The 27,081-nt window shown below is 35.1% G+C and overlaps 2 protein-coding genes and 1 long non-coding RNA gene across 7 annotated transcripts in view; 1 reads left to right on the forward strand and 2 right to left on the reverse strand.

The window, feature by feature from the left end:
* LOC120184545 (plant cysteine oxidase 4-like) overlaps positions 1 to 27,081 on the reverse strand; it is a 31,301-nt gene that overhangs the window by 2,891 nt on the left and 1,329 nt on the right. The window contains exons 1-2 of one of the 5 annotated variants that reach the window (XM_039188975.1): positions 1,639 to 1,794; positions 919 to 1,235 (exon numbers count right to left, since the gene is read on the reverse strand). The exons of 3 other annotated variants lie outside the window; for them this stretch is intronic. In XM_039188975.1, coding sequence (XP_039044906.1) covers positions 919 to 1,021 — 103 coding nt within the window. In that variant the 5' untranslated portion in view covers positions 1,022 to 1,235; positions 1,639 to 1,794. Of the gene's footprint in view, positions 1 to 918; positions 1,236 to 1,638; positions 1,795 to 27,081 lie in introns of those variants that run through there. One more of the 5 variants, XM_039188979.1, reaches the window with a different exon arrangement.
* On the forward strand, positions 72 to 21,865 carry LOC120184548. Its single transcript, XR_005522036.1, has 3 exons — positions 72 to 183; positions 19,446 to 19,526; positions 21,853 to 21,865. It is a non-coding gene; the product is annotated as an uncharacterized LOC120184548 (long non-coding RNA).
* LOC120184547 (plant cysteine oxidase 5-like) lies at positions 15,833 to 26,950 on the reverse strand. The gene is made up of 5 exons (XM_039188980.1): positions 26,777 to 26,950; positions 18,750 to 18,895; positions 18,375 to 18,522; positions 16,206 to 16,410; positions 15,833 to 16,091 (listed from the first exon to the last, which is right to left on the reverse strand). Exons 1-5 carry the CDS (start codon positions 26,877 to 26,879, stop codon positions 16,073 to 16,075), a joined length of 621 nt encoding a protein of 206 aa, XP_039044911.1. The 5' UTR covers positions 26,880 to 26,950; the 3' UTR covers positions 15,833 to 16,072.

The following is a 27,081-nucleotide window of genomic DNA, read 5'->3' on the forward strand; positions in this document are numbered from 1 at the left end:
AGAACCCCAATGCTAAATAACTGTCAAGGTGTCTAGCGAGTAGAAACCTGAAACTGTTCCACAATAATGGAGCAGCTGCTCAATGTAAAGCACAACAAATTGCAATTTTAACTCGTCATATAACAAGCTTTTATGGTCAAAATACAAGTGCTTCAAAGATAACTAGCAGCAATCATTTTGAAGGTATATCTACAATCAGAGATGATAGGTAAAATTATAAAATTTAATACAAATCAAAAGAAGTAGATCTTAAAAGTAGAGAACAGGAAGATTAAATCCTTAAAAGCATAGTGAAGTTCTCAAATAGGTCTTGGCAGAAGGGATAACAAAGTTCTCACTCCACTAAAGTTCATTTTGTCAACAAAAGTTTATGACTGTGTAATTAAATTTGTTGGAAATCTGGAAATGTTTTGCCAATTAAGTTATGTCAGAGCTTTTTCCTAAAGGGGAAAATTTTGAACTAAAAGTAAATAACCTGCACATCCTGAACAATGAAGGATAGTTTTTTTTTTGTTAGTTACGAAACCACATGGAAACTTGGTATTCAAATCAGCCAAAAGGAATGGAACTATTTATTGGTAGCTCATGGACATGCCAAGAAACTAGCATACAAGGAGTTGCATGAAGCAACTTACAATAGCTGATTTCATTCAATGAAAGATCCAACATACTTAAATTAGTTAATGAGTACACACGTTTCAATTTTGATTGAAAATAACATCACAGCTACACGCTACAAAAATTAGCTTCCATATATTTACTAACTACTAATTCCAGAAACATGTAGAAATTAATAATAACTTTCAACATGATTTTATCTCAGTTATAAATTATAATAACTAATAAAGCATAGAAGACTTGTTTCAACCATAAGTTCAAGGAACAAACATGAAGAAAGAAGAAATCAATAGTGAATACCTAGCATAGTACGGACTTTTTCAAGAGCTTCATCAGAAACAGGGCCATTGGGCGAGAATGACGCTCTGCAAGTATTATAAAGCCTCTGTATATAATATGGCATATTTGCAAAGACGGTACCAACTTAACTGAAAGGACCAAAAGCCTCTATATCAGTAAGCTGATAGCGCCTTTTACGCAAGCACCACACTAGTTGATAGTGCGATAAAAGATGCAATTCAGTGATAACTGGATCTGCGAAGTAACCCGACGGTAGTAGATCTGCATGGCAATTAATTCATTATCCCTCCTGCTAATCTCACTTACAACCACCCCATCTGACAAGGCACACATTGAAGCCAAAGTAAATCAATTTAATTCATATACAATAAAAAGAAGCGAATAAACAAGTATAAAAAACAGAGCCTTCCTTATTACAAAATTCAAGAATTCAATGCATATGTTCATTGCCAATATTCCTATTACTAGAACATTAACCCTAAAAGTGATAATGCAATCATATAAAACAAATACTAAACTCATCCTGAGAAAATCTAAAAGTAATTCAATTAACCTAAAAAGTACTAGTGAACAGATTTCAATTAATTATCGCTTTTAATTTAAACAATAAACATAAAATGGGGGATACGATAGCAAATATATGAATTGAAAAATACTTGCGCAAAAATTTAAACCAAAAGAAGAACAATATGGAGAATCGGAAAAAAAAAAGGAACTAACCAATTTGAGATCCATCAAACTCTGATGAATATTTGCAAGAAATGGACGTAGAGAGTTAGGACGAAGAGAAGAGGAAAGAAGAAAGTAATGGAAGGGAAGGGATCGCTGATGAGAACAACGCAACAGTGAGAAAAGACGAAGCAGGGGGGAGGCTGCGATTAGCTTATATCACCTCGATTTTACATTAACTGCCCCTTTGCCTAAAACAAATTCTTTTTATATTTTTTAAAGTTTAAATTTAATCATAAAATTCCATGAGATAAGTTGCTCGTTTCTTACAAATTACCCCCTCCAAGTTTACCCTTCTTTCTACTTTCTAACCTAAAGTTTTTTTTGTTCAATTATCCCTTCAAATTTTCCTCTATCATAATTTTACCCTTAAGATTAACGGACCATAAAAAAAATCGTTTGTTCATCCAAATCCATATTTTATAGCCAAAAAATATATGAAATCGCCTAAAATTCATAATTTTTTAACCATTCATATAATATTAGCTTTAGCTTCATTAAAAAATTGATTGTTCATCATCAGAGTCGTTCATGTACGAACGTGGTGTCGAGACGGTATTTCGCCCAGCAAAAACAAGTGTCGTTGCTTTCTAAATCTCGTCTCGAAAATGTAAGTATTTTTTTCTGCTATAAGATAAAACACAATTTGTGGAGTCGTCACCAATCATTTTATCGAGGTGTGATTGGTCACCAAAAATGTTATGTTATCTTAATAAAATTTATAAAAATAATATTAAAATAACACAAAAAGGGTCTGTTTACCAAAAAATGAGTTCGAGAGTCAGTTACGTGTGGGGAAGGATTAGCACCCCCACAACGCCCAAAATTGGTACATTTGTTTATTAATTAATGTCTTTGCAGTAAATTAATAAATTTGTATTTTATTTCAATTTATGATCCCATGAAAATATTAAGGATATTTTTTATACCAACAAATCTTTTAAAATACTTTCCTAACCAGTTAAGAAAATATTTTATGAATTATTGTATAAAATAATATAACACAATTACATATAATAATTTTAATGATTTAATCAAGAAAATATAAAAATTAAGGTTACTATTACAACTACTTAATATGCAAAGTACTAAGTTGTAAATAATCCTCTAATAATATGAAAATATTAGAAATATTAAAATTAAGAGAATAAAATACATATTTCAAGAAAAAAATAAAATGAAGCATTATAATTAATTAAAAAAACGTGGGTTTATTAAAATATTTGTGGACAAAACTTAGTGGACATGTAAATACATTTTAAAATGAAACATCCATAATTATAGTGCTCAACTTTCTAATTTTTATTATTACTTTTAATAATGATATTATCTTTTTTATTTTTAATTATTCATTAATTTATTTTATTTTAAACATAAAATGTAATAATAAAAATAAAATAAAGTTACAATTAAATAATTAACCAAAATAATAATATGTGATTAAATTAAAAAAATATATAAATTATTGGTCAATATTCAAAATATTATAAAAATATATATATTAAAAGTGTAAATAATCCTAAAATATTATTTAAATATATGTAAATATACAGGTAGTGACTAAAATAAAAATAAATAAAATGTGAAGACAAAATTAAAAGATATAGGAACCTGATTTCGGTGACTATAATGGAAGATTACAGAATACAGGGACCACAGACGAGGTTAAACCAATTCTAAAATTACACAGACACTCCCTCCCCAAAACGACGTAGTTTTGATTTGGGTATAAATAAGCCAAAACATGCCTAAATCATTAATTCTTCTCATTTGTTCATTTTGCTTCTCTCTCAGAGAAGCTCTCCCTTCTCTTTAAATTCCCTCACCGGAGGGAGGGCTGACCACCGTCCGGCCACTGCCGGGCACTATTCCGGTCACCGATCACTATTCACGGTGGACAAAAAAATAAAAGTACCTCAAAACGTAGATCGACTTTCCTTCGACCCGAATCTAAGCTTCTTTTTTGCTAAAATCTAGTAAATCGGACTAGATCTGAGATTTTACCTTCGGTAAAATCACTTTTCCGATGATGTTTGAGCTTCAACGGAGGTAAGATCTCTTCTCCTTTCTTGTGCTTCCTCTGTTTGTTTCTTTCAGTCGTTCGTTGCTTCTCTTCGTGTCTCCTTCCTTGTTCTTTTTTTCTATTACAGGTTCGGCTTTTTATAGGCCTCGGAAGGCCTCGAACAACCGTTCATTTTGGTGAGTCACCGGATCTACAATGGTGATTCACCATAGGGAGCGAGGTGTGCGGTTCTCCTTGTTTCTTCTGGATCCTTCTGTTGGAGGCGGCGACGTCGTGGCAGTCACTGGTTGAGGCACTTGGAGGCGGCAGCCGGAATATCTCTAGGGTTGGTGAACCCTAGAGTTTCTTCTAGATTGGATATGGACCGTTGGATCCCTCCAGATCCAACGGTTGTAGATGCTGGCGGCTGAGATGAGATGTGAAAACCCTAATCGGGTTTGGGCTTCTCAAGCTTGCTTTGATTTTAGGCCTGGCACGGGTCTTAGGCCTTCAGGTCTTCATTTTTAACTGGGCCCCAATTTTGTAATATTTGTAATAATAATAATAATAATTGTAATTTATAGTCTCTGACGAAAATGACTGTAAAAAGCTGTCACTCTTTGCCCATTTTTGTGTTAACAAGAATAGAGCAAAGACAAAATGACAAAAAAAATTCGTCCTGTTGGCAAGTTTTTATAAGGAAATTAAAGTAAAAACATCCTACCCGGAGGTTTTACAGATGACCCGGAGGTTTTATAAATCACCTAGAGGTTTTAATTTTCTTGAAAATTAAATGAGAAACTTTGAAAATCGCTTTCTCATTTTCATGTGAAAACATCCTACCCTGAGGTTTTATAGATGACCCGGAGGATTTACTTTTCTTGAACATTAAATGAGAAACTTTGGTAATCGCTTTCTCATTTTCATGCGAAAACATCCTACCCTGAGGTTTTATAGATGACCCAGAGGATTTATAAATTACCCGGAGGTTTTAATTTTCTAGAACATTAAATGAGAAACTTTGGTAATCACTTTCTCATTTTCATGCGAAAACATCCTACCCTGAGGTTTTATATATGACCTGGAGGATTTAATTTTTTTAGAACATTAAACTTTGGTAATCGCTTTCTCATTTTCATGCGAAAATATCCTACCCTGAGGTTTTATAAATGACCCGGAGGATTTACAAATTACCCGGAGGTTTTAATTTTCTAGAACATTAAATGAGAAACTTTGGTAATCGCTTTCTTATTTTCATGCTAAAACATCCTACCCTGAGATTTTATGGATGGCCCTAAAGACTTATCATCTTGCTCGAAAGACTGACAGATATCCCGAATGTTTTAAGCATCATGCTCGAAAGACTAATAGATGACCCGAAGGATTTACAAATTTGTGGGAAATACTTTACTAGGTAAGAAACTTCTTATTTTTCAAAATTTTGATTTTTTAGAACATTAAATGAGAAACTTTGAAAATCACTATCTCATTTTCATGCGAAAATTATATGTGAACATCCTACCCAAAGGCTTTACGGATGGCCCTAAGGACTTATCATCTTGCTCGAAAGACTGACATATGAGCCGAAGGTTTTAAGCATCATGCTCGAAAGACTAATAGATGACCCGAATGATTTACAAATTTGTGGGAAATACTTTACTAGGTAAGAAACTTCTTACTTTTCAAGTATTTGATTTTCTAGAACATTAAATGAGAAACTTTGAAAATCGCTATCTCATTTTCATGTGAAAATCATATGTGAACATCCTACCCAAAGGCTTTACGGATGGCCCTAAGGACTTATCATCTTGCTCGAAAGACTGACAGATGACCCGAAGGTTTTAAGCATCATGCTCGAAAGACTAACAGATGACCCGAAGGATTTACAAATTTGTGGGAAATACTTTACTGGTAATAAACTTCTTACTTTTCAAGAATTTCATTTTTTAAAAAAGATTAAATGAGAAACTTGTTGGTTGGGTACCATGCCCCAATTCAAAATAATGCTTCATTTGTGGATTGCGTTCATCTATTCTTCAGATGTTTGTCTCTCCTAACATGTTCCTGTATTTGGGATTTGAATTCTACCTTACATTTGTAAGGTATTTTGTCATTGCATCTTCATGTGAAAAATGTATTTATGCAAATGCAATCAAATGTAATGCATGATCTTTTATGCAAATAATGTTCTTATGAATGCAAAATGTCGATTCAATCTTCGTTTGACTTCAGAGTGACGAATTCAATCTTCTTCCATTTAATAATTTCTTTTCAGGGTTTTCTCCAAATATCAGTGTAGCAACTTATGCTATCAGACATGCATTTCTGAAAAAACATCTGATCAACTTGTATCTTTGTGTCTTCCTTGTCTCAATTTGCATTAAAGTCTCAGAAGAAATGTTTCATTTACGAAGCTCTAGCTGTAGTCAGAATTATGACCTTGTTGCTTCTTTTTGTCTATGATAAAACCGACTTTCTTTATTTGAACTTATGTAGAAATCCAATAAAGATTTTCATCTTTGAAAAGAAAATTTATCATTTTGAAGAATGTAGATATAACTATGCCAAACTCAACAGAGATTAATTAGGAGAGCGTCGTTTGTTCTAATTTGATTCTTGAAACACATCACAAGGAGGATTTATCCTAATTCCTTTCATGTCTCCACATATAATCAGATCTCGAGCAAGCCATTCAGACCATATCATGTCGAGATGTTTAACAACAACCTATCGTTCAACCTTAGTTGGCTCCATTAGTTTATTGTTATTAAAATTTCAGCGCCCCTTCGTGGAAAGAAATCTTCATCATTCCTCACTTTTATCCTTGGGATTGTAGAAGACAAACAAATTGAAACCATATGATCATACTATTGGTTTAGCACCATAATCATTGGTTTGTAAAACATTTGATAACACGTTCATCCTTTCTTGTGGCTTATGCCTAGATTTTCAATCAGGGAAACTCTTTGCATGGTTCAGAGCTTTTGTGTGATGTCACGAGAACAAAACTCAATAGGACTTCAAGTGGAATACTTTGGCTTGCCAGCATCGAATTACCAGAATAATGCAACTTTTTTAAAGATGACACGGGCTTTCAGCATGCCCCATCATTTGCTTCTTGTTGATATAAGCCTTCAACAATGCCCTTCATGGATCATTTTTGTCTGAAATGGGCCTTCAGCATGCCCCATATTTTCGTTTCTTGATTAAAATGGACTTTCAGCATGCCCCAGCGTTTCCATACTAATGTGAGCCTTCAAAATTTTTGAACATTCTAAATTGTAAGGCTTGCTCTCAATGTCTGTTTAATTTGAATCTCATGATTCCTATAAGGTCCAATTTTGATAATGCCCCATTGTGGGTATTTGTGGCTTTCTTGGTGTCGAATCTCTTAATCTTGAATGCTCTCGTTCTAGTGTTACTATATAGCAGTGTTGTCAAGTAACTTGAGGGATTCTCTTCATGTTGACACAAACTTAAGAGGTGATCAATTCTTCTGACAAAAATGTATGAGATATGTGCCTCTTTTGAATGAGGTGATCCTTGTTGATGAATTGCTGATAATGTCACAAGAGAGTGTTACAAGTTCAATTCTCCAGACTTTTTGGTCTCTCAGATCACTTGCTTTCAAAAATGTGAAATGCTTCATCATTCTGGAATCGTTTATTTTTTTCCAATAGAGGTAGAATAGGCATCAACTTGCTTCAAAGACCTTTCTCCTTTGAGACTGTCCTGTTTAAAAATGTTTTTCTCATTTCTTTATCAAAGAATGGAAGAATTTTGTAAAATATTGCCCCTTACAGGTTCACAATTGAATCAAATCATAAGCATGAGTTCAAAGAATATTAAATAAATCAACTACTCTTTTAAATCATTCAAAAATCATAGTCCTATGGCAAGTGTCAAAATTATTGACTGATTTAAGGTGTAAGTTGATTCTGATAAAGTAAGGTCTTTCAGGTTGGTCTAGAATATATGTCTTTTTGAGTGTCCACTAACTTGAAGAAATGGTTGTTATGCTTATCTCATAGAGATACTTCTTGGTTCCAAACTCTCAGGAACGTTTTTGGGACGTGCGGTGCTTCATCAAGAGCTTAAGATCATCTCTTATGTCGTTGTTACACCATTCAATATTCGAGCCACCTTTTCAGGTTTTCAACTCAAATCCTCATTCGGTTTCAAAATGTTATTTAGAAATTTTACATCTTGAACCCCTTTTTTCATTTACATATCATGCATTAAAGATTTTAAAACCAATTTTAGCAAATAAAAAATCAATTCTGAGAAGCGGAATGAAATCTGAAGATAGTCTCTTTCATATAGAAATCAATGTATTATTAGAATGGACTTTTCAGGTACGTAACGTTAGCCAGGGTTTATGGTTATTAAAGAAAGGGATAAAAAGGTTCAAACAAGTGTTTAAGGGTAATTGAACCAATGATCAATTCATTTTGATGCTTTCAATTTGCCTTTGTTGACTTGGATCTGCTTTGCTACTTGTATTTCATCATTTTTTTCTGGATCCATCTAGACTGACAATTTTTGGGTTCATTTTCATTTTCTTATGTTTCCAGCATTTCTTGCGCTTCTTGTTGAATATGAATCTTTGAACTAATTGCACTTGATCAACCTTATAACTTGAGGCTCAATGAATCACCCATCTTGATTCAATTTCTTTTCCTTTTTTGTCATCTTTTTTTCTTTTCTTTTTTCTTTTTCTTTTTTCTTTTTTGTTTTTTTGTTTTTTGTTTTTTCTCTTTTTTTCTAATGGATGAATATAAAACTTCAATTGCTTTGAGTACCTCCTTTTGCATTTGTTATTCTTGACTGGATTTGATCTTTAAGCACCTCATATTTGATCTTCCTTGTGGTTCAAAACTCTCTTTACTTCATGGATATTTGTCTTTGTAATAAAATTGGATTGATTATCTTTATTCATGTGAGCAGATATCATTCACCTTGCCCCCCAATGTGGAGGGTGATCCTTGGTTATGGTTGAATCAGAAGAAAAATCATTCAGGCTCAAATGGGGACAACAAATGATATATTTTTCTTCTTTTGCAAAAGGGAAAATGAAAGAAGGCCATTCATCATTTCATACACAGAAACCTTTGTAAAAAGAGGTATCCATAGGGGGATGAATATTCAGAATTAACTTTTATGTACATGAAAACAATATAATTAATGCATGATATAATTTATTTAAATCAATATCTTTATTTATTATTCTTTTTCTTGTTTCGAGCATGCCCCAATTACTCGCAATTATCTTCGATAAGTTCGTCCATGATGCCTCATCTCATCTCTTCTTGCAGGAAGATTCACGGATAATTAAAATTTTGGTTCTTTTGAGGTCTTTTGGTTTTACCAGTATGATGATTTTGTATCTGGAAGGGAAAATGTGTGACTTTTGAAGTCGTGTATATGGTGGAATGTTATAAACTAATCAACTCTACCCAAGAAGGTAAACATCTGGATTTGGTGTCTCAAAAACAGGTAGAGACATTACTTCAGAGTCTCAGATAAATGTAGTGTCAGGATTTGGATTTTGTAAGGACAAAAATAGTCATTTCTGTATTTCTGGCTTTGGACGGGATATGAAAGATATAATTTTACCACTTGCCAAAGATCTACGATTCTTGAGAAATTAAAAGAATATTTAATTTACTTGATAATCAAAACTTCAATATTAAAATTTGATTCATTGCTCATAACCATAAAAGCAAAATTATTTATCACAAAAAGGCGGAGAAAGGAACAAAAAATATGTTTAAACAAAATGCTGAAAGTAGAGAGTACTACAGTGGTATATAACAACTTCCACTTGTTTATTTATAATGCGCCCCATTACTCCTAGAATGTTGGGTTTATAATTGGAACAGCGTCTTTGTCCTCACTTGCCCCCCATCTTTTGATCATTTCTCTTATCTGGGCTCGTTTGGATGATTCCTCAGACGCACCAGTTTCTACTTCTTTCTTAGCAGCTTTTTGGTCAGATCTCATCTCCTCGTTTATCAGTTGGAAGTTGGGCTCAAAACAATTCTCATTTGTGACAATAGTTTTGTCCTTGTTCTGAACACATATTGCAGCTGTGATGGGCGTAGTATTCGTCATGTTCTCTAAACTGCCCAAAGCCCCACCTGTCCTCGGGAAGTCTGATATGGGTGTTTGAGATGTTTTCATGATGGCATCTTCCCAGTTTATTTTTAAACCTATGTGCCAATCTCGAATTACATCCATGAGAGCCTTTTTACTTTGATTTCTTTTCTCATTTTCTTGCATATGATATTCTTCACAAGATTTGATCACATTAGTCTCCATCGAGGCAATGATTTCTGAGCATTGAACTTAACCATTTCTTCTACATTGCACTTTTGAATTGCTTTCTTTAAAGGATCTTGGAAATTTCCCTCAAGGTTACTAGAAACCTTAGCTAAACAATTTGGAGTTCCAGTCTCGTTTATCCAAGGAACCTCCTATAGGTCCACTTTTCATTTGGAGGCCACTATGGTTGGATATATTGTGGAGTAATTAATTCTGCTGAGAGCATTTTTTAATGCAGTTTTTCACTCGAAAAGTGGAAGGGATGGAATTGAAAACCCTGCATATTCTTTTTCTTCTTGATCAGTCTTTGACCCTTTTCTATGCCCCTCTTCTTTGGGTAAAGCTTATCTCTCACAAGGGAACTTTTTTCTTTCATTGATTCTTCATTCACCATTAATTCACCAATGCCCCCTGGGACCAAATCTTGAAGCTATCTTGAATTACTATACTCCCTAATAGGTTCTTGATCATTAGATAATATCACTTCGAACTCATCATTATCATTCAGAACCTCATTCATAGCCTTTACAGCGGGATCCTCTAAGGGTTTCTCTCCATGGATAACAACATTCACCAGGTCCATTAACATGGTCATTTGTTCTTTTGAATCATCCTGTAACTTTTTTGCATGATCAGTCATTTCTTGTTGAATCTTGATAAATTGCTCTTGCAGTTTCTCGATTCTACCAACCCTTGCTAAAATCTCATTCATGACTCTTATCCTTCTTTAGGAAGACCAAGTTAGCTCCAATTTGATTTCGAAAATTCTGTCATGGAATCCTCCATGAATTATTCCCATATTTTTATGATTAAATGCATGTAAAATAGTTTGAAACAAAATGTAATTATGCAAAGATGCGAATGCGAATGCAACTGCAAATATGTGAATGAAAATGCAAAAAATGTAGAAATACAAAAATAAGAATGCAAATTGTGCAATGTAAAAGAAAACATAAAAATATGAATGCAAAGATGCAAAATGCAAATGCATGTATGAAAAAGGTGTTACTCAAGAGTGATCATCTTAAAACAGCCTTCATTGAACATAAAAGTTTCGGTACATCAAACAAAACTTTACATATAGGGAAAACTTTTACTCCTAACTTCTCTAAAGCCAAGTTAGTTTCCATTCATGCTCAAAAGTTGAGTTATCAATTTGTTTCAATTCCGTGTAAAGTCAGCTAAGTCTATCAGCTTATGAGCCATATTGCTTGTCTGGACAACAACTTCTTCCATGACATTGTCTTTTTCCTTCATCTTGCATGTTAATTCTTGGATTTGCAGACAATATTGCTCATTTTCCTTTATCAATGAACATTTATGTTCAATGAGTTTTTGTACCAGATCTCCATAATCATCCACCATTTTCAGTAATGTGTGGTTCTGAATTCTAATAACTTTTAGTTCAGCATCAATCTTGTTTTGACGAATTAGATATGAAGTTTCCATGTTGGCTACATCCTTCTTCAATATCTGGTTTTCAGCTTGACATCTTTCTAAATTGGTGATGGTTGCGTTGTACATTTCTTCAACAATTTGAAAATCATAGGAGAATTTCTTTGTTTGATCTTCATGTATCTTTTTCCAATACTCAGCATCACACATTAATTTAATAATTTCTGTCATCCATTCTTCAGGAGTATTTCCTAGTCCAACATCTTTAAAGGTTTGACTGACTTTTCGGAAATCGTCAAGCATGACTTCAACCTCTGTTCTCAATTTCTTATTTTTGTCTTTCCAAAACGGGCTTGAGTTTCATAAAAATTCTCTCCCTTGTAACTGCTCCTATTGATGCTTTTACCATAAAAAGCTTTCGGTACCAATCTAACAGGATTTTTATGTGCATACCCCTCCATGATTTTAAAAGCTTCCTCAAGATATCCTTCTTTGGCTGCATCACAGTTTATTTGATCATGAAACTTTTTGTTCATAATGAATACCTTTAATTCTGATAACCACTCTTGAATCAACACCCTTGAATATGTCATGATTATGCAAATGCAAACAAAACAATTAATATATGCATTTTCAGAATATATACAAAACTGGTTAGTAAGAAAAATCATATCCTAACCTCATGCTTTCTAGTTACATACTTTGTCTTGGAAAAATAACCTAAACCGCATGATTTCTAGTTTGCATGCATTTATTCAGAAAATAAAGTAATAATGCGTAAATTGAAAGGCACAACATGTTTTTCCTTGTGTACTTAATCTTACAAAACTCAATCAGATTAGGCTCCACCTAGACTCCAGTTCTAGGCTTTATTATATGTTGGGTTTTGGCTCTAGGGTAAAAAAGGTCAACGAATTGTCCTTTGTTGGTGTCCCCTTGGACTGCCAAACCCTCAATCATGGTCCATTACAGACTTTCGGATTAAGTTCAAATCGAAGGAACACACTTCCTTATGTCCATACGGAGGTGAAAACCACACGAGGAAAATAAGGTGTGAGCTCGAAGAATGGTCACCTATCCCATACGGAGGTGAAAACCACACGAGGGAGTAGTTTATCATTCAAGCTAAATAGGATAAGAGCGGGGTTTTAGCTCATGTCATGAATGCAATGCTCAGTATGTGAGGAAAAACATAAAAAGACAATTAATTAGTACAATTATTTATACAGAAAATGGTTATTAAAATAATCAAGGGAAAAAACTAGATTAAAACAAATTTAAATTTATTGCAAAGACAATTAATTAATAAACTGATGGCTTGACTCACTTTAAAAAAATGTCCCCAGCGGAGTCGCTAAGCTGTCGAGACAGTTTTTCGCCCGGTGAAAACAAGTGTCGTTGCTTTCTAAATCTCGTCTCGAAAAGTAAGTGTTTTTCTTCTGGTATAAGATAAAACACAATTTGTGGAGTCGCCACCAATCATTTTATCGAGGTGTGATTGGTCACCAAAAATGTTATGTTATCTTAATAAAATTTATAAAAATAATATTAAAATAACATAAAAAGGGTCTGCTTACCAGAAAATGAATTCGGGAGTCGGTTACGTGTGGGGAAGGATTATCACCCCCACAACGCCCAAAATTGGTATCTTTGTTTATTAATTAATGTCTTTGCAATAAATTAACAAATTTGTATTTTATTTCAATTTATGATCCCATGAAAATATTAAGGATATTATTTTATAGCAACAAATCTTTTAAAATACTTTCCTAAACAGTTAAGAAAATATTTTATGACTTATTGTATAAAATAATATAACCCAATTACATATTATAATTTTAATGATTTAATCAAGAAAATATAAATATTAAGGTTACTATTACAACTACTTAATATGCAAAGTACTATAGTTGTAAATAATCCTCTAATAATATGAAAATATTAGAAATATTAAAATTAAGAGAATAAAATACATATTTCAAGAAAATAAAATAAAATGAAGCATTATAATTAATTAAAATAAAAAACGTGGGTTTATTAAAATATTTGCGGACAAAACTTAGTGGACATGTAAATACATTTTAAAATGAAACATCCATAATTATAGTGCTCCACTTTCTAATTTTTATTATTACTTTTAATAATGGTATTACTTTTGTGTCTTTTTTATTTTTAATTATTCATTATTTTATTTTAAACATAAAAGATAATAATAAAAATAAAATAAAGTTGCAATTAAATAATTAACCAAAATAATAATATAGGATTAAATTAAAAAATATATAAATTATTGGTCAATATTTGAAATATTATAAAATATATATATTAAAAGTGTAAATAATCCTAAAATATTATTTAAATATATGTAAATATACGGGTGGTGACTAAAATAAAAATAAATAAAATGTGAAGACAAAATTAAAAGATATAAGAACTTGATTTTGGTGACTATAATGGAAGATTATAGAATATAGGGACCATGGACGGTACCTGGAGGCGGTGGCCGGAATATCTCTAGGGTTGATGAACCCTAGAGTTTCTTCTAGATTGGATATGGACCGTTGGATCCCTCCAGATCCAATGGTTGTAGATGCTGGCGGCTGAGATGAGACGTGAAAACCCTAATCGGGTTTGGGCTTCTCGAGTTTGCTTTGATTTTAGGCCTGGTACGGGTCTTGGGCCTTCAGGTCTTCATTTGTAACTGGGCCCCGGTTTTGTAATATTTGTAATAATAATAATAATAATTGTAATATATAGTCTCGGACGAAAATGACTGTCGACACGTGGCTTGTGAAATGTTACAGGACCCCAAAACTTAAGGGGTCCTACACTTGAATGATATTCATGTCCGTTAATATACAATATTTGTGTCCAAATATCATTTTTTCGAAGTGAAAATAAATTTTTCGTTTGGTTTTCGGGAAAGTGGGAGAAAAAGTTACAAACGAAGATTTTGATAGTATCTTTAATCTTTTTTCATGATTAATCTTAGTAAAAAGATCTTGTAGATCCCTCATAATTTTAAATTTGACAAAATAATCCTTATTATAAAATATTGTAGAGGTCTTATTTTAAAAAATAGCGCAAAACCTATATATATTTTTAGATGAGCCTGTACATAGCATGAGCCAAAATTGGTTTTTTGAATGGTGTGACACATGAGAAAATTTACTTGGAGAAACCTACGGGTTTTGTGGCACTTTGAGGAAAAAATATGCAAACTCGAGCATTTTTTTTGTATCGTCTCAAACAAATTTTTAAACAGTGACATAAATTTTTTTCATAAAACTATTTTTTATTATAGTTTTTTTGGTTAATAGTATTAATGCATGTGTGTACCTTTAAAACTTTAATCCATAATGTGTCATCATAATTTTGTATATGTATGGCATGCTGACTTTAGTATACATATTGCAACCATTAATGAAACTTAAAATTCTTTATCAACCAAAATTGAAATGATTGTTTAGAGTGAGGCAGATATAATTCTAAGGGCTATAGTTATTAAATCTGAAAATGAGTTTTCTTTAAATCAGTCTTATTATATATCGTTAAAAAAATAATAAATGAAACATTGCTTCAAGATCATATAAGGACTATACAAGGAAAATGTGAAAGTCTCATCCAAATAAACTCGAGCAAAAGGTAGATATGAACAGATCTCACCGTTACAGTAAATGAACCACGACAAAAGATTAAACTACCGAAACACCACCGACAAAACGTAAAGCAGAGTCGAGTATCATGAGATAACTATTTACGATCGTTACGTATTCAAATCCAATTCGAGGATCCAAAGCAGGGAAGATCAGCGATATAACAAAATAGCGTCATCTTGATTAGTCGTGATGACATTAAATTCAACCCTGAAAAATAAACAACAAACAATCTAAAAAAAAAAAGCGTGCCAAAATACAAAGAAAATATTGCCGCAAACACGGAGTCATTAGAAATAAAGAAAAACAATGATATGAAATGGAAAAAAATACCGACGACAACAACCAGCACCAAGGCCGATGTCGCAGCCCACAAAAAATGACTAGAATAATGTAAATGATTTTGATTTAAAGGATGGCGAGAGCATCAACTTTTGGAAAGACGTGAAGCTCGATGGCAGCCGCCTCCGATAGGATGGTTGAAGCTGAACATCAGTACTAGCAATAGGGCAAATCGAATGGCTTCTTGAAGAGATGTGCCGCGAAACGAGGTCGATAGATGATGGGATTTTTTAAATCAATATGTTCGTGTTCGGCATTAGAGGCTGAACGTTGGGGGGTCCTTAAGGGACTGTCAGGAGGATGGTGCTGAGGTCGATAACCTGGAAGTGAGGAGTCTCCTCCAAAGGGATTGGAAGATAAAAATCGAACATGTATGCGTGCTTGCGTTTATATTACCACAAAGAGGCAACAAACAAGATATAATCACGAACTCTCATTACCATTCGGCAAACAAATTGAAATGAACAAAGCAAAAAAGAAAAGTCATTATGTGCCAAGTTCCTCTCAACTTACCCTGTCCCACTAACAAAATGTGAGGTCAGTGAAATCGCAGGTTTGCATTGGTGTAGTTCATTAAGAATATTGGATGCATGGTACAAGAATATTTCAAGTTCTAATAACAGGACCCTTGTACAGCCCTCTCCGAATCACAAAGTAGACAGGAGGCTGAAACTCTTCTAACCAAGTCACTTCGGAGAACGTCTCTTCATTCGTTTTGATCTCGCCTTCATTTTAAACAAGCAAATGAATAAGAAACTAGCATGCTGCATTCATCTTCATGTCTCAGCATATTTTAGAGCCTTACCATTGTTAACTAGGTTCAAAACTATATTTCTTACCAGGTAAATCCTTTCTTGGGGATCTCTGGAAGTAAGTGCAGTGTCATCCATGCTCCGAAGAGTAAGATGGAGATAAAACATAAAAAATTGGCACAGGGAGTCCGTGTCCTGAAACAATGAATGTTGCCTCCTCTTGTGGGATAAAGCACTGTTGTCGCACAAGGAGCTGTCATCTCAGTACCCTTGACAAGCTTTGCAGCTCTTGCTACAAACCACCAAGAATAAGAAAATCCAAGTCAAAGATTGAAGATTATATAATTAGTTCCCTATACTCTTGGAAGGGTGAAGAGAACATGCATCATTCAAAATCAGAGATATCTCAATCCTTTCTCTATGAATAAATTATCAATATTACTACATCTGTTGAAAAGCCACTAAATTAGTCACAAATGGAGACAGATCTCAGCTAATCAGAAAAAGATCTAGTCCAGATTTAATACGTCCTATTTATTTGATCCCATATGTTCAAAAGCTTCCTCTCCATTTTGCATGCTAAGCAAACCAGACATCAAGCAAAATAAATTAATTAAATATTAAATAAATAAAAGAAGCATTCACTGGGGAGCCACCCCATGAAATGTCAGATTACATCATAAAACACCTCAATTGAATAGTAACATTACTTCATTAGCAAGTTTCTTCATCAAATTCCCTGCACTCACTTTGTGAGCACCAAGTTGAAATCAAATAAATGTACCTTAAGAAGAAACTATTTGACTCTAAATTTACAACCGACACATCTCTGTATCCCTGTTTCAGTGAATTATTCTAATTTGAATTGGGGGTCTAACAGATGTACCCTGGTATCTTATAAGGCTGATCTCTTTTCATTTGATTTCCTTTATTTTAGCTATTTAGTTAGTTTGTTGTTTTTGTAATTTCAGTTTATTGGCATACTTTTCCAGTAGTAGTTTCGTTGTGATATAGATGAGGTAACTCTCTAAATATGGACTCCAACTCAATTGTTCTCAATGCTGACAACACCAGGCATTCACAAGAACAACAGAGTGGTAGAATTTCATCCAGCATCGCAACTACCAATCAAGTAGTCTGACAGTCACAATATCACCATTTGGAAAGCCTAGGTATCTATGCTAATTCAAGGCCACAATCTTTTTGGCCACTGAAATAGCTCAATTGTGGCACCACCACCTACTACCACCACGCAACCAAACCAACCCCATCCTCTGTTCATTCTCTTTAGGGTCGAAATATTTGGACGATACCAAATTCCATTAAAATTTGTAATATGAAACCCACGCAGAACTCGGTTGAAATCTCATCAAAGGTCAAAAGATAAGCTTCAGTTGGCTTCCATAGTCATTAATTTGTTCTGGTTTGCTTTCAAACAGTTTTTTTGTTTCCTTTTTATATATATGAAAGTTCCAATTGAATATAACTGTACACATCCCTAGCTAAGTACAGGAGCCTCCAAATATTTCACCAAACCAGTTGAGATATGTCACTAGCATTCTCAATATGCAGGAAGTAACTACATCTACACAAAGATTAAGAATTGAATAGGCCTCTCACTTCCTTAGATGCTAGCAAAAAGGCTCTTCACATCTACCATATTTAAACTGTCATTAGATGTAACAAAGAGACAGCCACCGACGGGTACACTTTACCTATGTCTTCTTCCTCTTATTCCAACCAACATTTCAATCAAGTTAATTTTGATCACAAAATATTTTCTGTTATTTTCAACAACAAAAAATACCAGCACATAACTAAATTAAATGCAGCTTATACAAGAAAAGCTGTATATCACAAAGCAAATATAGATTTAAATGGAAGTTCATTTCGCTATCAAGTCTTATATGAATACTAATCTTATAATATATATTTGGGAAGAACGGCAGTTACATAGGATTTCTAACATCAGAAGATTAACAGAACTTTATGTACTAAATCTTCTGGAACAAATTACCAGGAAAAAAAACCCCTAAAACAAAGGTATTTAGAAAAGAATAATTATTAAAAATGGGATTCATAATGTTTCAAGGAATATAAAGGATGCTATCATTAATGGGTCAACGGGAAACAAACATATAAATTTGCTATCAAAATTATACATAAGAACATATTATTTTATGGACATCCTCGGTTATGGTTTAGTTAACATGCAACATGCATCGAAGACACAAAAATATGTAAGAAAACACACACCTTGTAGTGGATCTTCAAGCTCTGTTGGGTCAAGCCAATCATATGACTTTACGTGTAATGAGCCATAGATAAGCCTGCTAAGCACTGTCATTCCTGGATGATAGTTCAGAGGTATGATAGAGGAAGGTGCCATACAAAAAAATCTTATCTGCAGAGAAAGAGAAAAAAATGAAGGCCTGATGATAGCTAGTAATGCAACTTCAATTTTAAAAGTTTAAATTTATTTTCGAGGTATGTGTTCATTTTAATCAATTCTAGGACATTTCCAGCTAAATGCAACTTCCTCGCTTTTAAAACTCTAAAATGTTATGTCCTCAATAGTAAGTAAATATCTTCACAAATAATGGTGATAGGTAACATAAAGTTTGTGCTTACAGAGAAGTTATCACACTCGTGCAAGTGCATATACTTGATTGGAGACAATGACGGATGGCTTCCATTCCGCTCATTTACAGGACCAGACCAATTACGTACCACCTGCACCTCCTGTTCCAGACCCACATCAGAAGGCTTAATTTTATCTGAAATAAAATGAAATTTTGTGTTCAAATGCATTGAATATGCTATGGAACTAGGTTTCATCACTTCATGAGAAAAAAAAAATTGGGGGCTTCATATTCTGGGGTTAAAATTTTGTACAGTTAATCAAATAAAACCAAAGTTGTAATAATAACACCTACCAAGAAGTGCACTTTAATGTTATATTATACCCCGGTACTTGACACTAACTTAGGATAATATAATCACTCTCACTGATATCTTAATCTGATTCCATTAGAATATCAATAAGTTTCAATACTCACAAGGACGCACGTCTATTACAGGAAAAAAAGGAATTGCAATTAGTGTAGTCCTCAGACCGCATGAGAAAAGGGAAAATAAAGAACAACGCAATCATTGTTTTCTATTTTACATCTAGAAGCACTTAAAAGTTAAATAATTGTCAATATGCCTAGCAAGTAAAAACCAGAATGTTCCACCATAACGGAGCTGCTACTCAATGTGAAGAAAGCAGAAAAAATTTAACTTGTCAATCAGCAAGCTTTTATACTCGTGATACATATTTTGAAGGTTGATTTTCAGTGCCTAAAGACGTCTAGCAGTGATAATTTACAATCAGACATGATAGATGATATGATTAACTTTAATAATGTACTCATTGTTTTCCCTCACAGAAACAAATAGCATTATTGTAGTCATTTACGAATTTGAACTCAAACTACCATATTTCTAATCACTTTGAATTTCTTAAAGCTTTTTGTCAGGTATATTCCATCACTGCAAGCAACGTTCACCTGTCAATCATCGTCAGTCCGTCGTCCGTCATCCGTCGTCCACCGTCCGTCGTCTGCCGCCACATTCCGACAACCTTTCGCCGACATTTTTAACAGGGAACTTCGTCTGGTCACAGTGAATCCATTTTCAAGCTTAGTTTTTAAAGAAAATCACTAAATCGGCGCAGATCTACCCTAGAAAACCCATTACCGACCATTTCTCATCGGATCCGATCCTCCTTGCTCCGGCCGGCGGTGCAGTCACCGCCCTTCCCATTCGAAACGCCGGTGCATTCCGACCAAAACCCCTTTGTTGATTTGCCGAACAGAGCTGCCGTCTGCCGTAGAAAAGCCGTTAAAGTTTCGTCGGAATCCTAGCCGTCGTACTGTTTCCCCTTTTTCCGACAGATCAGTTGATTTTTTCGCCACACTGTAACTGCATTTTAATTCCTCATTGCTGTCCGCTCATAATCTGTCTGAATCGGTAATCCATTGCAGTCGGTTTCGTCGTCCGACATTATTGTTGGTGGTTGGCTGCGCACAGGATAACTTTTCTTGTGATTGTTCCATGGGTGGTGCATTAGTCTAAGTTTTGGTTGCTGAGTTTTAATATGAGTGAGCATAATAGAGAAAGAGCGGTATGTCGTATGAAAAGTCGTTCCTCCTCTAGTGAAGAATGGACAATTTTTGTCAACAACCTTTCCAAGAGAGTAACTAAAAGAGAATTAAGGGATTTGTTCATGTGTCGTGGTCCTGTTGTTAGGATCTTTATCCCAAATGTCTTGAATAAACCAAGGTATAAAACTTCTACACTTGCGTTCATCCAATTTGCGACTGAAAATGATATGAGGAATGCCATTGAGAAAACCAATGGTACTTGGATTGATGGTTTGAGAGTTTCTGTGGGGTCGCCAAATATAAGAGAATTAGGAAGGCGGTAGAGGTTAAGGAAAACGTTCAGGGGATTACATAGAAGATTGGTGGTGGCGCGATAGGAAATTCGAGGAAGGGATAAGAGTAATTTAGAAGATTCAGGGATAATAGATCGTACAAATAGGTTTTCGTGTCGAACAAGCAAATGAGAGGAGATGGTCCAGATGGAGCTGCAAAAGAGCCCTATTATGTTTTCATGCCGGTGGAGGAGAAAAAATGGTTAAGGAGGTCGATGACTGGAATTCATAAGCAATAGTACGACACGGAATTAATACAGAGAGCGTTGTATAGTGAAGGTATTGTCGCTAATGTTGCGAAATGGGGGTACGCTAGGAACTCCTGCCTAGTTTCTTTTCTGTCGGAGGAGGACAAGTTGAAGGCCCTGAGTGAAAAAGCCTTGGAGCTTAACTATTGGTTCAACTGGTTGAGACAAGTATTATCGGAAGGGGGAGGCCCTTTGGCCTTTTGTGAAGTTTCGTTAATCGGAGTTCCTCTAAATTGCTGGAATGAGGTCTTCTTTTCAAGCTTGGCCTCACGGCGTGGGGAGTTAATAGAGATTAGGAAGAAAACTTTGATGAAGCTGGACTACACAACAACGAAGATGTTGATTAGGGTGGGTAGTCCGTTTGATCTCCCGGAGTCAATTTCAATAAACACCAATGGTAGGTTATAAGTGATAAAAGTCCAAGTTAAGCTGTCGATTGATGGATATTCAGAGGTAACGAATGATGAGAGCGATGGAGACTTTTCTGATGAATGGGTTGAAGAATCACCGGAGAATCAATGCGATGTTGAGGTTTTGAGGGACGATGTTGCCCAAGAGGTTGGAGTGATGAACAAGGCGAGCTTGGTTCCGTGTGATCCAGATTTGCTAACAGGTGGCATCCTTGCTTCTGCTACTAGAATTATTGAGGAATTGGTTCCAAGAAATCTAAATTCGGTGGAGGTGGATATAACTAATCAGGACAATTATGAAATCCTAATGATGCAGAAACTGTCGGGTTCAAATAAGGAGAATAACGAGCATATTCGAGATAGTGAGATTGGGTCTATCAGAATAATTCTCCTAATAAAAATACTTCCAACTTGCGGACTGCTCTAGGATACATTGAAGGAGGTTCAATTAAGCTTGATGCTCGCAAGAAATTCAGGTTAGTAGGCTCTCCTCCAAATCGTGGTCGCTCGATAGAAAGGAAGGCGTCAAGTAGCAAAATCGAAAATAAATTCTATAAGAGAGTATATAGTAGAAGCAGGGGAAGGAGCAATTCGAGAGAGAAAATGAAGGAAAAAGCAAAGTCCTTAGGGCATTGTTCGGATGAGGAGGAAGAAGCTCGGGCTAGTTGGGAAGTAAGCAACTTGATGGGTGTTACGTTCCGAGGAGGAAGAAAAGCTTTCATGGAAAATGTGAAGGCAGTGTTTGAGGAAAAGACGATGGCGGATGGACTCTGATGTTTTTGTGGGAAGTAGGTGTTTTTTTTCTTTTTATGTCGAGTTTTAGTATGATAACGTGGAATGTGCGGGGGTTGGGCAGGAAAGAAAAGTCTAGGTCTGTGAGGAATATCATCGTAGGGAAGAGGTCAACGTTAATGTTCATACAAGAAACGAAGTTGGAGAGTATCATTCCTTCCTTAAGGAGGAGGTTGGGTGGAAATCTTTTGAACGGGTTTGTAAAATCTCCAGCAGTCGAGTCATCAGGAGGATTGTTAACGCTTTGCGATGAAAGTAAATTGGAGGTGGAGACTGAATATGTACATGACAGGTTTATTGCAGTTAAAAGTAATCTGAAAGAAATGTCTATTTCTTGTTGGTTTATTAAAGTTTATGGACCGTCTGTTGATATGGAAAAATAATCTTTTTTAGGCGTAGTTAGACTTTGTGTGGCAATTGGAATGTCCTATTTGTTTGGGAGGAGATTTTAATGCATACCTGTCAGAAGAAGAGAAAATGGGGAGAGGATACACAATAGGTTCTCAATGACCATTTTAAATGAGTTTGTACAAAAGGCTAGCCTTAATGATCTCCCTATGTCGGGTGGTAACTTTACTTGGAGCAATAATAAGGATTATCCAACATTTTTCAGATTGGACAGGTTTCTAGTGGATTTTAACTTCTTGTCGGTGTTTCCATCTGTGAATCAGATTTTGCTCATGAGATCATTATCGGACCATAATGCAATTAGTTTGGAAAGTAACGACCTGGATTGGGGCCCAAAACCTTTCAGATTGTTCAATTACGTGCTGGACGAAGATGGCTTCAAGGATAGAATGGTTGAGGAATTCCAGAGAGCAAGGCTGGGAAGTAGAATGAAAGGAATATACAGTATTCTTAAAAGTTCCAAACCGGTAATGAAGGAATGATCAAAATTCAGTTTCAACAGTATGCAACGATCAATTGTGGAGTTGGAAAAAATAATTCATGAATCAGAGCTGCAAATGCAACAAGGTTCCACTACTATCTCTATAGAATCTTTGGGTCCGGCTAGAAGGAATCTTTGGGATCTATATAAAAAACGTAGAAGCAGTGTGGTTACAGAAATCACGTTAAGTGGTGCTTGGAGGGTGATCGCAATACTAGATTTTTCCATATGTGTGTATCAAACATAGGAAGGGTGAATGTTATTAAAGTGTTGAAAGTGGGGGGGGGGGCATTTGACGTCGAATCCTGATGAGATTAAAGAAAATGTGGTTGCTTATTTCAAAGAAGCGTTCAATAAGAACCCTACAGTGGAGGTGGAGGCGATGGAGTTTAATTTCTCCAGGATTTCAGTAGATTATAATTCATTTTTAGAGAGACTCTTCTCAGCGGAAGAAGTTTGAGATGCAATTTCGTCGTCGGATAGCAACAAGGCACCGGGACCAGACGGGCTGATAATGGGGTTCTTCAAAAAGTTTTAGCAGGAAATAAAAGAGGATACATGAAGTTTTTTGTGATTTCTTTGCAGGGAAAAGTTGGGATAAAGGGTAAGCCTTGTGGGTGAACTATATAAGATCTTGTCAAAGGTGGTTTCCATAAGATTGAGTCCATGTATGAATGCAATAGTTAGCCCTTCCCAATTTGCTTTCATTCCGGGTTGGCAAATCACGTATTGTTCCTTTATCGCGAATAAGGGGATATATTGTTGGAGGAGGAAAGGTCTTCAAGGAGTAGCGTTTAAGGTTGAATTCCGAAGAGTGTATGACTCAATCAATTGGAATTTGCTATTGAAATTAGTGGATTGCATGGGTTTGGTCAGAGATGGAGATCTTGGATGAAAATATGTTTCTACGGCTCCCATTTCGGTGTTGGTGAATAGTTCTCCATCAGATGAATTTTGGATTGCGAGGGGTCTTCATCAAGGTTGCTCTCTTTCCCCGCTCCTTTTCAATTTGGTTGCCGAACTATTGAGCTTGATGTTGTCAAAAGCTGTGAGGTTAGGCTTGTTTAGAGGTTTTGAGATTGGGAGTCCGGGAGATTCTTTTGAGCTCTCTTATCTTCAATTCACAAATGATTTGTTAATTTTTTGTAATGTAACTATTGGGGAATTGAAAAAAGTAAGAAGGGTGCTTCTGATTTTTGAGTTGATGTCAGGATTGAAGACTAATCTTTCAAAGAGTAGGTTATTCGGTATCAACGTGAACGATGAGATTATTTCTGAGTGGGTTGCTGCAATAGGGAGCATAGTGGGTTCTTTTCCAACGGAATACTTGGGGCTTTTTCTTGGGCTGAAGAAAAACTCAGTTTCTCTATGGGATCCGATTATTCAAAAGTTCTACAAAAAATTGACCGGGTGAAAGTCTGTCTCCCTATCCATCGCTGGTAGAGTGGTGTTGATTAAATCGGTTCTTTGCTCTTTACCAATATACTTCATGTCGATTTTTAGATTACCGAGGTGTGTTCTGAAGAGGCTAAACTCAATTATGGTAAATTTTCTTTGGGGGAAGTCGTGTATTAAAAAAAATCATTAGGTTAATTGCGAGATTGCCTGCAAGCCTAATGCACTGGGAGGGATTGGGGTTCCAAATCTTGAGCTTATGAATAGAGTTTTGTTAGGAAAGTGGATCTGAAAGTTTGTCAACGAGAAAAACTCATGGTGGAAAAGGATAATTTGTTGCAAAAACAATATTAATTCAAATACTATGGGGGTGGATAGTTCGACCTCTTACAAAGCTTCTTGGATATGGAAAGGGGTTGCGAAGAATTTTTGTTTTGATGACGAGTTTGGGGAATATTTGCGAAGTAACTTTCTGTTGAAGGCGGGCAATGGGGTCTCAATAAGATTCTGTCATGACGCTTGGCTGGACGGAGTTTCATTGAGGGTACATTTTCCTCACTTGCTCACATTATCAATCAACAAAGAGGGAAAGATCGCCGATTTCAGGAAAATTAATTCGTCAGGCTGTTTCTGGGATATTGCCATGAAGAGAAACCTTGTCGATTAAGAGTTAATGCAGTGGAATAAGCTTATGCCATTGTTGTATAATTTAAATCATTCGTCATCGATGGATGATAGTCTTCTATGGGCGGGAGAATGAGATGGGATGTTTCCAGTGAAATCTTGTCTTGAAATTTTTCTTGGAACCTCGTTCGATAGTTTTCCCTGGGAAAAAAATGTCTGGGCCAGTTTAACTCCTCCTAAGGTTGAATATTTTATTTGGAAAGTGGTGCACAATAAGGTTACGGTCAAGGTAGAGTTAATAAAACGTGGGCTACAAGGTATAGGAGATCCTTATTGTCTGTTATGTGGGTTGGTTCAAGAAACGGTTTCTCATCTATTCTTTTCTTGCAAAGTGTCTTGGGGGTTATTGGCTAGCTTTTTACGCCAGTGGGAGGTTTCTTTTGCAATTCCAGAGTGCCCTGTAGCCTTATTTTTAGTTTGGTTTGATCTTGTTCCACGCTCATGCGTTTGGGCCTTCATCCCAGGAGCGGTTTTGTGGTCAATTTGGAAAATGATGAATGATATTATTTTTAATAATAGGAAATTAGATTGCACTTTGTTATCTTTTCTATCAAGGTATAGAGTGGCATCATGATTTTCTTCAAAATTTCCTAAATTAATGGTCTCTTTCGATAGTCTTGTGGGGGATCTGGTACTAGCTGATCGTGTTATGTTCAATGAAAAAATATCACAAAAGGTAGTCAGTTGGTCTCCTCCTCTTACGGGTTATGTGGCGAGAGTAGCTAATTGTGAAGCGAATGAATTTGCCAAACAAGGGATTGGTTAAATGATGGGGAATTAATTGGGTTGTTGTTTTTCTATTATTGGTATATCGGGAACAATAAGGAATGATATTTGTTTGTAATTGGTTGATTAACCTATAAGGTAGTTTTGTTGTAGGGTATAAACATATTCATGTAGGTAGTGTTGTTTTGCACTGTGTTGAGTGAGCTGCCATCGTTTTTGGGTGGTAGTTTGATCTTATTGTACTTGGTTCTTATGCAATAAAATTTCTAAGGCACTCTTTTCTTCCTTCCAATGTCTGTTGAGTCTTTCTTGCTTGACGGTTATGAAGGAAGTTTGTAACGAGGCCTTCCTTCTTATAAAAAAATAACTTTAATAATAGAAAGGAAGATTACTTCCTTAAAAGCATAATGAAGTTCTGAAATAGGTCTGGTTGGGAGGGATAGCAATTTTTTCACACTACTAAAATTAACTTTGTCAATAAAAGTCCGTGGTTTTGTAATTAAATTTGGTGGAAATCTGGAAACATTTTACCAATTAAATTATGTCAGAGTATCTTCCTAGGACAAAATTTTGAACTTAAAAGAAAACAAGCTTAACATCCCAAAAATGACGGATAAATTTTTTTGGTTTTAATTACTAAGGCACATGGAAACTTGGTATTCTGATCGGCAAAATGGTGTGGGACTATTTCTAGGCAGATCATGCACTTTCCAAGAAATTAAGATACTAGGAGTTGCATGAAGCAACTTCGTTAGCTGATGTCATCCAAAGAAAGATCCAACTGAATTAAATTAATTAACCTGATAATAAATCACATGTTTCAATTTTGTTGGAAAATAACAACGCAGCTAAATGCTACAAACATTAGCTTCCATAGTATTTACAAACTACTAGTTCCAATAACATACAGAAAATTAAGAATTACTTTCAACATGATTATATCTCAGTTATAATAACTAATAAAACATAGCAGGCTTGTTCAATCATAAGCTCAAAGAACAAACAGGAACAAAGAAAGAATCAACAGTGAATACCTAGCATAGTACGAACTCTTTCAAGAGCTTCATCAGAAAGAGGGCCATTGGGAGAGAATGACGTTCTGCAAGTATTATAAAGCCTCTGTATATAATATGGCATGTTTGTAAAGACGATACCAACTTAACTGAAAGGACCAAAAGACTCTATATCAGTAAGCTGATAACGCCTTTTTGCAAGTTCCGCACGATAAAAGGTGCAATTACTGGATCTGCGAAATAACCCAACCACGGTAGTAGATCTGCATGGCAATTGTTTCATTATCCCTCCTGCTAATCTCACTTACAACTACCCCATCTGACAA

Source organism: Hibiscus syriacus, unplaced genomic scaffold (genome assembly GCF_006381635.1).
Source record: "Hibiscus syriacus cultivar Baekdansim isolate YM2019G1 unplaced genomic scaffold, ASM638163v2 tig00112921_pilon, whole genome shotgun sequence".
NCBI classification, from domain to species: Eukaryota; Viridiplantae; Streptophyta; class Magnoliopsida; order Malvales; family Malvaceae; genus Hibiscus; species Hibiscus syriacus.